At 41.2% G+C, this 16225-nt stretch overlaps 2 protein-coding genes across 4 annotated transcripts; both read left to right on the plus strand.

Annotated features, from left to right (window-relative positions):
* Window positions 1-205: 205 nt before the first annotated feature.
* Window positions 206-9096, plus strand: panx2 (pannexin 2). 2 transcript variants are annotated; one of them, XM_030731810.1, is made up of 6 exons: window positions 206-280; window positions 2358-3039; window positions 4320-5434; window positions 5723-5858; window positions 6850-7035; window positions 7236-9096. In XM_030731810.1, the coding sequence occupies exons 2-6, from the start codon at window positions 2811-2813 to the stop codon at window positions 7550-7552; spliced, it is 1983 nt and encodes a 660-aa protein (XP_030587670.1). In that variant the 5' UTR covers window positions 206-280; window positions 2358-2810; the 3' UTR covers window positions 7553-9096. The 2 variants fall into 2 exon arrangements, with proteins under 2 accessions (XP_030587670.1, XP_030587671.1); XM_030731811.1 differs by lacking the exon at window positions 206-280 and having other exon boundaries at window positions 2010-3039.
* A 98-nt stretch (window positions 9097-9194) lies between these two features.
* On the plus strand, window positions 9195-14581 carry trabd (TraB domain containing). Of its 2 annotated transcripts, none has more exons than XM_030730885.1 (10): window positions 9195-9279; window positions 9828-9868; window positions 10327-10381; window positions 10870-11036; window positions 11371-11511; window positions 11946-12056; window positions 12163-12302; window positions 13290-13462; window positions 14135-14231; window positions 14346-14581. In XM_030730885.1, the coding sequence occupies exons 2-10, from the start codon at window positions 9845-9847 to the stop codon at window positions 14515-14517; spliced, it is 1080 nt and encodes a 359-aa protein (XP_030586745.1). In that variant the 5' UTR covers window positions 9195-9279; window positions 9828-9844; the 3' UTR covers window positions 14518-14581. The 2 variants fall into 2 exon arrangements, with proteins under 2 accessions (XP_030586745.1, XP_030586746.1); XM_030730886.1 differs by having other exon boundaries at window positions 9215-9290.
* Window positions 14582-16225: the final 1644 nt, after the last annotated feature.

Genomic DNA, 16225 nt, shown 5'->3' on the forward strand with positions numbered 1-16225 from the left:
GTGGATTTTTTTTTCAGCATCTCAGCCCGCCTGTCTTTCGTAAATGCGCCTTTAATTCTGCGATTCAAAGAGAGGTGATGTGATGAACTACAGAATCTTAATGTGTTTTCTCATCTCTTGTTTCTGAGGAAGAGGCAGGGCGAGGAGGGGAGGGAAGAGGAGAGGGTTGGAGCTGGGGGGGAAAAGGCGGAACAAACCGGTGTGCCTCGGATACATGCTGTAGCTGCTCGCCCGCACTGCAGATTAACTCTTACCGTGCCGGGAGATGCAACGAGAGACGGTGAGTGAATTTTGTGCTTTTGTTTTGTTTTGTTTTGTTTTTCCCCGACTGCTTGCACATTGTTCTGTTTTTTAGCACAAGAGGAGGAAATTTAGCGGTGGTTCATCTAGTGCGGACAGGTACATAGTTCATACAGGTATTGAGCATCCTGAGCATCTCCTCTTCTCCCTGTCTCTCACACACACTGAGCAGCACACACATATACTTTCGCTTCCTCTGACACGCACATTGAATCGCTACACTTGATGTTGTTTAGCTGCTCGTCTCCGGCTGGCTATTCGGGAACTATCCGCCGCTCGGGTGCTGAAACGGGTCGTCATTTGCAGGCAGCTGCAATTCACTGCAATGCCATGTCTGTGATTGAAGTGTCCTCTTTTTCCCAGTGTCTTGGACCTGTTAGTTAGGACACAGCAGTGAAAAGCATCCCAGCAGAACACCAGCTGAGGACATAATGATCTTCTCAACCCAAATAAATGTTTCTGCAGGTGTTTCCATTAGAGACTTAACAAGTGAGGAAATAGTAAGGGTGATGCCATCATCTCCTGTATACTGTTTGAGACATATAGTGAGCATTTTCTAAACTCTGTTCACTGGACTGTTATCTGATCACATATGTAATCCAAAATGTCTGAGAACACATATCATATCATTCCTGAAAGTTCTTCCCTCCTCAGCCATTATTAATTAATAATGAATGAATGGAGCTCCTCTCCTCCAGCTCTTGTCCCGGAGCCTGGCTCTATCTCTTTGTAGCTGGCTGAACTGGTCAAACTCGAATTGGATGCTGTAGTAGCCAAGGAATGTGGAATTCCCTCTCTAAACATCGCCCAGCTGAGGAGTATAATCTGTCGGACTGGAACTGTGCCAGTGGCTCATAGACGGCAGTGCAGCCTCCAGCTGAGCCCCTGAAATTGGTGTTCTGCCCCTTTAAATTTAAATTATGCAAACTTTACTTCTCCTCTGATCTTCCATGAGACAGTCTTTGAGGATGAAGATAAAAATTATCTTGACTGTCATGAGGCAGTTGAGAAAATAGTTTAAAGTATATGTTGTTACCCCATGAGAGACATCTTCTCTTTTTCAGATATGGCACCAATAAGCTCAGCATTAACCTATCCAACCTTGAATATTATACTCTAGTGTAATTTCAAAGGAATCATCTTCTTATGATCCTTCTCACCACTAAGCATGTGAGAGTATTTCAAAGCTGACAGCTAATTGTCCCCTTTACTCATGAAACCACATTCTCGAGATTCCCCTCATCCAGATATTAGGTATAATATTTTGAGCCCCAATATGGGTCTTTTAAAGATTTCCTACATGAGCTTTTTGCATAATGAAAGGTAAGAGAAGAGGCCAAGGGGAGTAATGGCAGGAGAAAAAAAAGCAGGCACCAGAGGGATTGTTGATGGGAAGTGGTGATGTATTCAAACTCCCCATGAAGGGCATTCGCATGAGCTCCCTGTGAAATGGCCATGCATCAGACAAGTCTTTGACACTTCAACAATTACAGTCCTGTACATGCATGCATCCAATCTCAAATAGACACACTCAGACACACGTAATAAGACAACCCTCTGATGTCACTGACAAGTGTCTGGGTTCATCTGACATCTTTGTGTGAACATGTTGTTCTACAGAGTCCAGAGAGGGGCAGGGAAAAATGTGCAAGAAACAGAGTCAGTCTCCAAAATATAAGGTTTTTAATATATTAACACAAACAGACCCTTCATCAAAACAGTAAAGTAAAATCTGCTTTAAACAGTTTAAAATTAGCATAGTCCCTAGAGTATGAAGTTGCCCTTTAGTGTCCTTGCTTGATCAAAGACAAAAATCCTCCTCACACTGGTCAGAGAGGGAGGATTATAAATCCCTGGGCTCATGACTGCATTAAAGAAGACGATGGATGGGAACAGAGAGGTTTCCAGAAGAAGGTGTGAGACAATATGAAATCAGACTGTTGCTCTTTTAATTTGCACTAATATTCTATTGCACATTTAATAACAACTTGTACCTTGGTGTACTTTTAGAGAAATCAACGCATTGTCCTGCCCTTAACTGGCTGTCTGTCTTTCAGGAAAGGACTGGTCACAGATTCTCCTTTCCCAAGCTCATGTTACAACTCTCCCTGGGTTTTGCAAGAACAACTCCTTAAACTCAGCTCATTTCTCAACCTCCAGCACAGGGTGTGTGGACTGAGACCAGACGCCGTAGACACACAAACACAGGGATGCACAAAGGAGAGGCTGAGTGAGCAGTGTGCATTACATCTGTTCTTCTGCAACAGAAGAGCTGCATGCAACTGTAGAAGAGTCTGAGCTCTGAAGAACACAGACTGCACAGTATGACCCATTACTTTTCCACACAAGGTGACAGGGGCTGAAGCTGAGCACACATTCCTGTGTGTGTGTGTGTGTGTGTGTGTGGGGCTGTGTGCACTGTTTTGACAAGTCTCTAACTACATCAGGGAGTGACCAGTCTCCCCTCTAGTCCAGAGGGGGGTTGTGGTAGTGCATTCTTTGTATTCCGGATGCAGAACATCCTCGATCAAAACTTAGACATGGCCACAGCTCTACTTGCAGGTGAGAAGCTGAAGGAGCTGATCTTGCCAGGTTCTTCTCAGGATGAGAAGGGCGGGGCGCTGGCTGGCCTCATGGTGCAACTCAAACTGGAGCTTCCTTTTGATCGTGTTGTTACTATAGGGACGGTCATCATCCCCATCCTCCTGGTGACCCTCGTCTTCACAAGGAACTTTGCAGGTGAGGTGCCAGAGGTGTGTTCATTGTATCTGTTTGCCCTCTGACTGCTTATGATCCGGGTACAGACAGAATGTAGCATAGGATGGTCAGGGTTTTTGGATACATAAATTATATGCAGTAGTAAGAGGTGTAAGCAGGAAACAAGGCATAAAAGAGAAGGAAGCAGTACACTGAAAGAGCAGAAAGGGAGAGCTGGAAGTCTTTGAATGCTAGAGAGAGAAGAAAACAGACCGGAGAATTGAGATAGTGAAATTGATTGTAGTGTTGGGAAATAAGAGAGGATTTAGATAGAAGGCAAAGTGAAAACTCAGGAAGGGATGCTGGTTTATTGCAGAGTCAGGCTCTGTGTAGCATGTAACCAGCTGGGACTATGTGTTTAAACAGCAAGACAGTGGATGTCCAGATGAGTTTAATAATTTTGATACAACTCAGCACAAAGTAGGTGCCTCGCCTTCTGTGAATGAAACAAGTATTGACAGTCGACATATTACCTTTATCCATATTAAAAACACAATGCATGTTTATTAAAGAAAAAAAATCTAATAACCACTGATAATATCAGATGTTACAGCACTTAGTTCCAAAGATTAAATGGAACTGTTGCAACCCTGAGCCACTTCGGCTTGTACACAATGGACAGTGAACTGATCTGGGGTGTTCTCATTTCCTCGATGTGAGCCTTAAAGGTGCTTCTTTCGTTTTGAAATGTGGCATGAGTATGATCAGAGACACAGTGTTTTGTGTTGAATGGATTCTAAAAGATGAGATAGAGCACTGATTAAAAATTAAACATGAAAAATGTGCAAGATATTTCCTACAGAAATTAATAAATCATTGAAAGTTGAATCTAGTGAGTCACTAATCCCAGTTGTAGCTATTTTGTTTTAGCAACTATTTGGAATTAAAACAAAGAAGAGTTATTATTACAACAGTTTGTAAGTATCTGCAATATTTTGCAGGGTCATGTTATGTTTCAGTTTTTACTCCTAATACTGAATATTGTAAGCACATGCATTTATAGATATGCTTTCCTTTTCCACCTTTAAATAAGTAGCATATACACCATTGTTTCACAGCTGATTTTATTAAAGGTATGCTTGTCTTATCTTAGGTGTGATTTACTCAGTTTGCTATTAGAATCTTAAGACAAAGATGCTACTGAAAGAAATATGAAAATAAGAACCAGAATTCTTCTCTTAGCTATAACACTTACAATATATTATGAAATATAATAATAAAAAAATGATTGAACTGATTCTTTTTATCTGTGCTTTTCTCAGAGGAGTCCATATACTGTTACACACCACACAACTTCACTCGAGACCAGGCACTGTATGCAAGAGGCTACTGCTGGACAGAGCTTCGTGATGCTCTACCTGGTATGGAGCCAGATCACTGGCCTTCATTATTTGAGCACAAGTTCCTCCCCTACGCCCTGCTGGCCTTTGCTGGAATCATGTACATTCCTGCTTTGGGCTGGGAGTTCCTTGCCTCTACACGGCTCACTTCAGAGCTCAATTTCCTGCTTCAAGAGATTGATAACTGCTATCATCGAGCTGCTGAGGGCCGGGCCCCAAAGATCGAGAAGCAAATCCAGTCCAAAGGACCGGGCATAACTGAGCGGGAAAGGAGGGAGATCATAGAGAATGCAGAGAAAGAGAAGAGCCCTGAGCAAAACCTTTTTGAGAAATATTTGGAGAGACGAGGCCAAAGCAACTTTTTGGCCAAGATCTACTTGGCACGCCACCTTTCTATTATCTGCCTCAGTTCAATCCCCATTTCCTACCTGAGCACCTACTATGCCCGCCAAAGGCAGAATGAGTTCACCTGTGCACTAGGTGAGCCCCCAGATATTAGCAGCTATTCAGAGCTGAAGCTCAGGGTCAACTGTAAGCTGCCTGCTGTGCAGCTGCAGCGCATCATGGCAGCAGTAGATATTGCCCTACTCTGCACCATGAACCTCATCATTCTTGTTAATTTGCTGCATCTTTTTGTGGTGCGAAAGTCCAACTTTGTATTTGACAAACTGCATAAAGTTGGAATTAAAACACGGCGACGCTGGCAGAAGTCTCAGTTCTGCGATATCAACATCCTGGCCATGTTCTGCAATGAGAACAGGGACCACATCAAGTCGCTCAACCGACTGGACTTCATCACCAATGAGAGTGACCTCATGTATGACAACGTGGTCAGGCAGCTGCTGGCTGCACTTGCACAGTCCAACCATGATGCCACACCCACTGTGAGGGAATCTGGGATCCAAACAATTGATCCCAATATGGATCCTTCTGATCTCGGGGTAGGAGAGATGGCTGGTGAGCCGCTGGTCATCAAACGACCCCGGAAGAAGATTAAATGGATCCCAACTTCAAATCCTCTTCCTCAGCCATTTAAGGTAAGGCAACATTTTGAAAGCAAAATTTACTATCCTCTAGAAACAGAATAACACTTACTTTAAATGATGGCTCAGTGGAGGACACATACTCTAGACCATAATCCTTCAAATGGGATAATAGTAACTCTTGATAAAGGCCTTTTTCATTGAAGAGGCAGAAGAAGCAGCTTTCATTTAGGACTTACAAAATATGGAAACAAGTAAGAACACTTCATCCATTGGCTTTGGCCACTTGAACTATAGCAAAGTTATGATATGACCTTTTTTTGTTTTCTATCCAATGTGAAGGAACCTCTTACCCTGACGCGCCTGGAAAACAACACCAAGCCGGAAAAACCCAAGCCTGTCAGGCGAAAAATAGTGGCAGACAGCTTTATTGCGCCGCTTCTGGATAACAAGAGCACACAACATCCTTCAACAAAAGGTATCAGGTACTTTTAATCCATAGTAAGAAAGACATTTTAAAGCTTTTAGAATGAGTTTTAAATAAGTTAATAAATTTATTTTTTTTAAAAAAGCTCATGGCACATTAATGATGGGGTGGTGGTGGGGTGATGAAGGACAGACACTTTAACAAAGGATGAGGCGGGACGGACAATATATACAAACAGAAGGGCAGGTAGCCCCTTAACTGGCAAGGGCCCGGTGACGGGCCGTTTGTAGTCCCTTTTATATGGCAGGCTATACCCTCCCATTTTTATTGACACGTCATTCGGCCAATCATGTAACTGGCTGCACCAAATCACCTGACAAAGCTACGTGACGCCCTCTGAGTATTATTGGCTCTGGGAAACCCATTTCTTAACATTATTGGCCGAATGAGGTGTCAGTCAAAATGGGCGGGTCTAGCCTGCCATATAAATGCACTTCATTCGGCCCGCGGACCAGACGCAGCCGATTAATAGGCTATGAAATGGGTTTTTCAGAGCCAATAATAACCAGAAGGCGTTATGTAGTTTTTGTCAGGTGATTTTTTTGCTGCCAGTTAAGGGGTTAAGGGAAAAGGAGAGCTGGAAAGAACGAGACACAGGTGAACTAAATCACAGGAGATGAGACAAAGGAAGCAAAAGTCACGGCAAAGCACAGGGAACGCACAAAATAAGGCAGGAAATGCAAACTAAATGGGGAGAACAGAGACCCTAAATACCAGAGACTTGACACAGGAAGAAAAAACACTGAGAGAGGAATAAAACTCTACAGCAACAGGAAACAAGGAACAAAACCTAACATACTAGAAATACGCGAAGGAAAATGCTAAAGAACCAAGGAATTAATCAAATATTTACAAAAGCAAAGCTTGAAAGTCCAAAAAAACCCTCAAAATTTGGGGCAAACAAACCCATAACAAGTTGAGACAGTTTACTCTTGATGCTCTGCCTGTCTGCTGTAATCTTCTACTTCTTTTCTGATTTTAGACATAAGTGGAATGGAGAAAAAGCACACGCGCAACTTTTCTTTGGATGTCCACCCGTACATGTTGACAACTCGTAAGCCCAAAGTGGAAACCACAACCACAGAACCTCTACCCTCAGAGCACAACATGGATACAGTGTACCTTGAGGGCACACACACTGTTGTTCATGTGTCTGGTGCAATTACAGGTAAATCTCATTATGCTTATGCCTGAGACAGAAATACCACTGCAGACAGTGGGTATGACTTTTTACAGCATACAAACCACTTGCATATGATGCTTATGCTGCATGGCTAGTCATCTAAGAGTAATAATTTTTTTTTTACATTTTAGATCTTGACTTTCTTTCTCTTTATCTCCTCTTTTATTCCATCATTTTGATTTCAGAGAATAAGGTTCGCTCTCCAGAATCAACCAACACTGCCTTCTCTGCAGAGACCCTGTCCACCACTACATATGTAAATGGAGTGAGCCCCAACCCTCCCTCCAGTGAAGATGCGCTCAGTCCCAAGTCCTCCCCTCCACAATCGGCGCCTCCCACTCAGAAGGAAAACACTGAGTCTCAACCACCCTCTCTAACAAGAGCCCCGACACACCAGCTACTGAGTATGCATCATACACTCTTTGAGGAAGAACAGGATGAAAACAGGAGGGACAGGCTGGCAGAGAGGCCTGGGGAGCTCATTGCTGCTGGAGAATGTTGAAGAAGAGGAGAAGAAGAAGCGGAAGAGGAACAGTGACTGAGATTATTTTCCCCAACTGCACTCTACGCACATAACCGCCATGCCAATCACCTCCTATCAGTAGTCACCTCTACTCTTTTAATTAACTTCTACACTTCCGGAATAGTTGGAGCAGAGGTGGAATAGTGATGACTTGGAAAAACTCTTGTGGCAAAATTGAACTTTTAGAAAGGATAAACTGAGAGAAATGTGTTTATTTACCTGTGCTGACCAGTTTATTACTGTAGGAAATGATGTCACACTCATGTCTCAGGATGACTGTGTATAGCTAATCACCCACCAATGAAACCAGCAGTGACATAATTCAACAGGGTGCTACAGTGCAGGGTCACACAGCTATACTGGAAAAGTATATAGACAGGGTAAAGAGAGATGAGTGAATTTCCTAATTTAAAAAAAGGCAAACACATCCGAAATGCAAATCTGCAGCATCAAACAAAATGTATTTTAAACATATGATAACGCTTAGTCCCTTTATCCCAATAGACAAGTAGAAAGGTAGCTAGTGCAATACAGTTGTTGAGATCTGCACAATTAATATGCAAAAGATCACAGTATAATTGTGGCAATAATGTCTGCGCTTAGAACATCTTATTCCACACGCTATACATGTATAGACACTGTATATGACTCACTGCTTGTGGGGTGTTTAAATATGACATGTTTCATGGCTAATTACTGCCATTTCACAATGCATAAGAACACAGATCGTAACTATCCTTGCACGGCATTAAAATTGGCTTTTTTCAATCCCTTTTTTCTTTTTATAGAGGGACAGCAGACTCAACACTGAAAGTGTGACTTTGTGAGACAACGTAGAATTGCAATACTGCTTAGAGAAACTGATAGTAGATATCTTTTGATCCAGCAAAAAGAAAAAAAAGAAGGCAGTTACAGTGATGTGTGTCCTTCTTGAAGAGTTTAATAGCAGCTCTATGATGAAGGGAGCTGGACTCACTGGTAAAATATGACCTCTTATTTTTCTGTTGGCTTCTTGTGGAAGTCTTGTAATATGCAGTGAATGTACTGATGAGCAGGGTAATGGTTTATAAGGATGAATAAGGTTTTCATTATCTGCCAACGTCACACAATCTAAATGTATTGCATTTGTTGCTGCTTCACACATTAAGGTATAGAAACTAGAAGAAAGGAACAGCCTGCACTGACTCAGAAACCAACGGGACTTCTACATCAACTGTAGAAGACATTAGTCTTGTTTTCAGGGGCCTACCTAAAGAATAGGTAGACCTATGCATACACAGCCTACTTTTTTTTTCTTCTTTCTTTTCTAGGGCATTAAACTAAAATGAAATCTTTAGTCTTGGTGATACTTAATCTCCATAGGCTGGCTCAAATTCCCCTTGTTAGACTACTTAAGCACACTAAATACATCCAAAAGCACTTTAGGACAAGTAGTACTAGTGTGAGAGCACATTGTATCACAGCTCTTTATCCTGATTTCTGTGTTGATTTACACATTGGGACTGCTGCGCTGCAGTGAAATGTTCATGACAACGGATTAAAAGCATTTTCTTATAATTTCCACAAAAAATAAATAAATAAAAAAAAGAAAAAGCGTCTCACCAATCAATGACTACATGTACCAGAATGCACCGCGGCTGTCAGTTTCAGCCGAACACTGTGCTGCTGTACTTAGCGGAGAGCATTTTGGCAGACGGGCCGACTTAGTAAGTAACAGGTATTTCTTTTTTTTCTTCTGGACTATCGTATATAGTGCCTCGTATCCGGTACTTGAGATTCGCTGCATTTATTTTAAAAATCCTCCTTTTTCATTTTCTCTAATTAAGACTAAATTCCTGGCAGACTTGTTAGCTGACATTAGCTTGAGTAATGGTAGCTAGCCAAACCGAGGATCCTTCAGTAAAGGTTCAGTATTTAGCAGCCCTACACCTGGAAGTAATGTTTGGTTCCTTTCTAGACCTTCCACCGACTAATTACTTCTTTGGTTGCGCAGGACTCCTACTCTTACTGATAATGCACTGTCCTCGTCGTAAATAACGCTACCTCTTTAATTTGATTCTCAGAAATCAGCGACAGCAACTGCATTAGCCAACGTTATTAGCGTTTAAACTGTGTTTAGAGAAGTCAGCAGCTGTTACACCTAAAGCAACGTCAGCAGCCAGTGACGCTGTGCTGTGTCTACGTTACTGTCAGTGAACGCATCACCGCTCACTGTGACCACCAATGACTTCGATCTGCTCTCTGTCACATACAGCTCCCAGTGCTGCAAGCATGGACCAAGATAACAACTCGGAGGTTGGTAAAGAAACACGTTTTTATTGGTCTGGCTAAGAGGCTGAGAGAATGGGGTGTTTTAGCAGATGGGAGATGACCCTGCTCAGCCTGTGAGTTTTTAGAGTGGTGTAACATTACTCTGTGTTGACTGTGTAGGCTCTCAGTCCTCCAGGTCATAGTAGTCTCTGGAGCTTGAAAGAAGGGCGACTGGACTTCTTTTTGTTTATTGAAGACGTTTGAGAACTGAAGAAGCCTTTCGGATGAGAGGCGAAACGTCTTCAAGAAACAAAAAGAGGTCCAGTCGCCCTTTTTTTCAAGCTCCAGAGATTAGTCTGTGTTGTTTCTCAATCACCACTTATGTGCAGCTGCTCCACCTTTCTTAAACTGACTAGACTTGGGCAATAGGAATAATGTTTTAATCTGTTGCTGAGGTGAATAACCCCCACTACATTTGGCTTTGTTGTTTCATTGTCTCTCAGGACGATTCAGTCGGCCCTTCAGAGGAAGGACTGCCTTGTCTACCTCCAGACCTTTGTAAGCTGTTTTAAATTTTGTTTCCTTCAAAACACATTGTGAGCACTGTATTTCATCACAAAATGTGTGCAGTTCCTCTTTTTTAAGTTACCGCCTATTATGTAATTCTCTCTCACATTCATGTTAATGATTTTTAAATTAAAAAAAAAAAAAATTTATACCAACTAATGCATCAATCTGGCAGGGGCATTGCGGCAGACATGTCATTATTGAAGTAAATCTTCATAGTATTAACTCCAAATAACTTTCCATTGGTAACATTGAGAACTCTCTTTTTCCTTATTTTAATGCATGTGCTAAGGATTTTATTAGTCCACTCATCACTAAGGCACTTTTTAAATTTGAGGTGGTACATTATGGAAAATTGCTGTGAAATAAAAGTATATTCCTCACATAAAATTATGGTTACAGCTACACGTGACTTCCTCTACATTCCCTACTTATATTTTTCTGTCAGTTTAATAAGCTTTTCTCCCACTCCTGTATAGCGGATAATGAAGCAATGGAGCTGCTTTGGCAATTGCGAGCCCAACGTCGCCAGTCGTCTCCCGAACTCCCAGAGACAGTGACCCGTCTTACTGCACCCGATGGCAGCATCTTATACCTGGTGGGCACTGCCCATTTTAGTGACAGCAGCAAAAAGGACGTGGCCACGGTGAGCCAAATTTGGGGGGTTACAGCGCAGGAAGCCAATTAAACCCTTTTAAAATGTGATATGCTGTGAATTGTAAGTGAAATAATGTGTGTAATTCTGTGAATGTGGAGAAGTGCTGTTACATAGCAGAACTCTTAATGTGTAGACCCAAATATGTAAATGTTATTTCAGTTGATATTCTTATTTCGGCAAGCATAATCTTGCCCTTATTTTTTTCTTAATTTTTGCTTCCTTCCTCGCATCTCATTTGCTTTGACCTTCCACTCTTCTGCTTTCTTATCCTGTGTTTGTTTCTTTTTTTTCATACCCGCTGTGCTCCTTGTCCCTCATGCAGACGATCCGCGCTGTGCAGCCAGACGTGGTGGTGGTGGAGCTGTGCCAGTACAGGGTGTCAATGTTGAAGATGGACGAGAATACGCTGCTAAAGGAAGCCAAAGACATCAACCTGGATAAGGTTCAGCAGGCCATCAAACAGGTTAAGCTTTACAAATGATTGGAAACAACAGTGGTGGAGGTGTGACAAACAGCAATAATAGATGGAGAGAGGTGGAAAGGGTTACAATGGAACTAAGACAGTGAAAGTACATATATTCTGAATAAAACAGTAATGTCCAGTTCTGATATTTGAAGCTCAGTTTCTTTGATATTATTGATTGTTTTGTCTTGGTTTACAAAACTGATAAACTTGTAGAAGGAAGACTGAATCAGAGGGCAGTTGGAAATGTCCTAGATGCTTGACATGTAACAGAGGCTTCATTGGTTCAGAACTTAAGAAACCTCTTTGAGAGTTGCTCTTGATTCAGCCCTGCTAATCTCAGTGACTTGCACTACTGTCAGATTACTGCATACTTAAAGAATGAACACTGAACGCCTGCAAGTCTGTGGTAATTTATTCTCTCTGTTTGTCAGAATGGACTGATGTCGGGTCTGATGCAGATTCTCCTACTCAAAGTTTCAGCTCATATCACAGAGCAACTGGGCATGGCACCTGGAGGAGAGTTTAGGGAGGCCTTCAAAGAGGTAATGCACATACACACCAAAGCAAGATAGTGGAGTGTAACTTATCGGGGGGGATTATTATTATTTATTTATTTTTTTTAAACTTGAACCTTTTCTTTCCACACAGGCTGGGCGGGTACCGTTTTGTAAATTTCACCTCGGGGATCGGCCAATTCCTGTGACGTTCAAGAGAGCCATTGCTGCTCTCAGTCTCTGGCAGAAGGCCCGCCTGGCATGGGGTCTTTGCTTTCTGTCAGACCCAATCAGGTATAAATTGATTTTGATCACTTTCTGTCACACAGTGTCAACATGACTCTCTTTTAGTACCAAATTTTCAGCTGACAATGTGCATCCCTTCACAACTTGCCCAAGAATATTAATAATGCTGAATATGATGGAAAGACAACATTCAGTGGGAAGAGCTTTTGGCAAGAAGGGTGATGTCACTTGCTAAATTGGTTCAGTACACTTGAGTTTTGTGGAAATGGACAAAAACAAAGTTGTTAAACAGACGTTTAAACGTTAATGGTGAAATTTGTGGAAATTGGTGAAGCAGTGGAAACGTTTTGTTTTTAGCAGTCTTTTCCTGGACAAAAATGCAACTACAGTCTATATGTGTGAGCATCATGGGTCGATGTCTTTGTGTTTTGTGTACAACTAGGCAGTGAGTACAGAATAACAGCAACCCAACCATTTTTTTTCTAACTGCTGATGTCTGTATATGACTGAATGGTTTCTGTTTAAAATGAATGTGGTTTCCAGCATCTCTGAGATGCAGATTTTTATTTTTATTATTGTATTCTCCAATCTATAAAATGGTCTTCTTAATTATGGAGACCTAAACAAATACCCACTTGAAAGCTGATTTGGGAGACCACTCTGACAGCCTGACAAAGCCTAGTTAAGCTTACCACTTACTACCGTGTCACACTTCAGGGACTGGATTTTTGGTCTCTATACTGAAAAACCTAAATGCAAGCTTTCATCCAAACTCTGCTAATTTTGCACTAAACATAAATAAGAAAATTAAATGCATCTAAGGAAAAGTGCTGTCTGCACCTCATATAAAGACTTAAAGTAGGGAGTGTTTCTAAAAGGCAAATAACTGCTCCATATGAGAGAAAAAAAAATTATGTTAATCTCTTTCTTCACTGTGCCATAATGAAATGCTGTTAGAAAACAAAACTGTATTCTGTCCTACACAACCTCCTTTTGACTGTTAAATTGAGTATTTTATTGTGTGTCATGTTTCAGCAAAGAGGACGTAGAGAAGTGCAAACAGAAGGACCTGCTCGAGCAGACCATGTCAGAGATGATCGGAGAGTTTCCTGCTCTTCACCAAACCATTGTGGCTGAAAGAGACATCTACCTCACACACACCCTCCGCCAGGCTACACGCTGTGTGGAGGCCCCCCCTAATGCCCAGAGTGTGTATTACACTGCTCAGTCTTAAGATCTTGGAAAAAAGGCCACTGGACTTCTTTAAGTTTTTGAAGATGTTTCACCTCTCATCCAAGAGGCTTCTTCAGTTCTAAAACCAAAAGTTGGAGAGTCACAGGAATTTAAACCCTAGTGGGGGTTGTCCCTTTTGGAGGGCTGAAACTGTATTTTACTTGTTAAATATTGTTAGAAAATAAGAAGTGTCTCTTCCAAGGCCTGTGCATATATCTGTCCTCAAATGTGTTGCGCAATTGTTGTGTAATCAACTGACCAGTAATGACAGTGTAGTTTGCATATGGTAAAGGCTTTTAATGGAAATGCTTAGTCATGTTTTTTTTAAGAACAGTAGGTCATTCTATGACCTTTTTCTCCCTTAATTAACCTCAAAACTAAATCTGAATTTATTGTGAAACTGCAGCAATGCTTATGGATATTGTAGCTTGGCAGTAACACATTTGTTCTGCTGTAGTGAGAAATTTCTGAATGGTTAAAAGTAGGCAAAACTGTGTACATTTGGGGATTGTTACCCTGGAATAATTCTATTATTTTTAAATGTAAAAGTGGGGATGTGCTCAGTCCCATATGAAATGGATTATAGTTTTATGCATGAGCATTTCAGACTGTAGATGTTGCTTATGCTGCTGCTCTTCTTTTTGTAGAAGTGCCTGCTGTGGTGGTGGGAGTCGTAGGGATGGGTCACGTCCCTGGCATAGAACGAAATTGGGACAAGCAGCTCAACATTAATGAAATCATGAGGTATGTTTCATATTGTTTGGACATCGGGAATTACACCATAAATCCATAAACATATTCCACTTGTTCTTGATTTGACATTATGACTGCAACTCTGTGTGTCTCTGTCTTCCTCAGTGTTGCACCTCCCTCACGCATTGGCTGGGTATTGTGCACAGTCATAAAGGGCGTCATGATGGGAATGCTGGGATATGCTTGTTATCGTGCCGGTGGAAGTTTAGGTAGAGCCCTGCTGTCTTTCCCTGCAGTCCAATCTTTACTGGAAACACTGCGGCCACTCCCTGCTTGACCCAACTGATCTTCTCTAAGCCATCTGTGAAACATTTTGATCTATTAAAACAATGCATCTATCACCAATGGCCTTAAAATCAGAAGGTGAGGCTGGAGGAAAAGGCTTCCCCAGCCCATATTGTGAACTAACAAGGACCTCATGGGGTTCAGAGCCCCCCCACTTCATATTGATGTCTCTGTAGACACAGCAGGGCTGTACTGCCAAAGAAACCATGACAGTACTATTATATACCTTGCATATTTTGTGCAAATAATGCATTTTTGTAAAATTTACAAAGGCCAATAATTCCTTTTGGGTACATTTATATTTTGCTTACCATTCCTTCAAAGGACTCACAGGCACAGTTTTCATTTGATTACCTGATCACCTGCCCCTGCTTTTTTTTTTTTTCCTCTTCTGGAGTCATGCTGTTTAAGTCCTTCATTTAGTCCCCACCAGTATTGTTGGTAATTGGCCTGTTTCAAGTTCAGCACTTTATTACAGACTGGTTGAGTCTTGTTCTGTACATGCAGTAGGTGGGAGAGGTGGAAAAAAAAGGTTAAAAATAAATAATAAATGCAGTTGCAACTATAACAAACAATTGAAAAAATACTACACATAGTCAGTGCATAGACTAGTCCACAGGTTGTAAGGAACATCTAAAATATGTCTGAATCACATTGACCGTCATTCTGCTCATTCTCGATACTTTTCAATATATTTGCATAAACAAACTCCTGCAGAATTAGCATAAGAAGAACTTGGCTGATTTCTTATGTGCACAGTCCTGCCAACATCAACAGACAAGTGCCTCATATTGCAGCTGGTAAACTAAATAAAACTGCAAAAAAAAAAAAAGTTACATGCATCTTACACATACAAAAGGCCAATGCAAGATTAAAAAGAGGATGTCTTTCTGATATTACATGGTCTGCCTATTTTCTCAATACTAAAAGGTTTGTGTTGACTTGGTTGCAGTTGAAACAGTACCATAGAGATCCTACATTTTTTTTGTCATCACGCATTCATACAGAACAGGATTAAATATGCCTCAGGAAGAGCAGTGCATCAGCTTGTAATTTTTAGACTTGATTATACCTCCAGTTTGAGGCACCCTCACAAATATATGCACCATGTAAGGAGAGCAGTCTCCAAAAACCATTATGAGAAAACATCTGATATTCAGAGTGCCAACTGTTTGTACTTTTAGAATATATGCATTATTATTTCCCAGTCTGAAATTAAACTAGGGACTGAAATGATGAAAATCACAAAATATGTTTCTTTCACTCAAATGAACTGTCATGTTTTTATGACTGTTTTACTATGATGGAAACTGAGGCCGGTCAGATTTGGGAGATAAAGCCTTATGCTTTTATCACTGCTGCCTTTGATCCTTACATTGCCCAATGCTGAGCTGTATCCCTTGTAGAGCTTCTTACTGTACCTGTAAACACTCACTACATGAAATTCCCTTAAAATATGTCATATGAGATATTCTAGTAATCATAATTCAGGAGTCCAAACTGTACCGACATTCATTTCGAGGTAAAGATATGAGGGATTAACGTGAACTTGAAAATATAATTAGATTGTGCATGTTATCCATATTTTGGGTAACTCGCATAATCTGTCTTCCAACTGATAAGAAAACCAAGAAATGACCTGGATGACTGAAAACCTACACAGACATAAAACCAAGAAAGAAAATGTCAGATATAGTCCA

The sequence above is a fragment of the Archocentrus centrarchus genome, chromosome 6 (assembly GCF_007364275.1).
Source record: "Archocentrus centrarchus isolate MPI-CPG fArcCen1 chromosome 6, fArcCen1, whole genome shotgun sequence".
NCBI classification, from domain to species: Eukaryota; Metazoa; Chordata; class Actinopteri; order Cichliformes; family Cichlidae; genus Archocentrus; species Archocentrus centrarchus.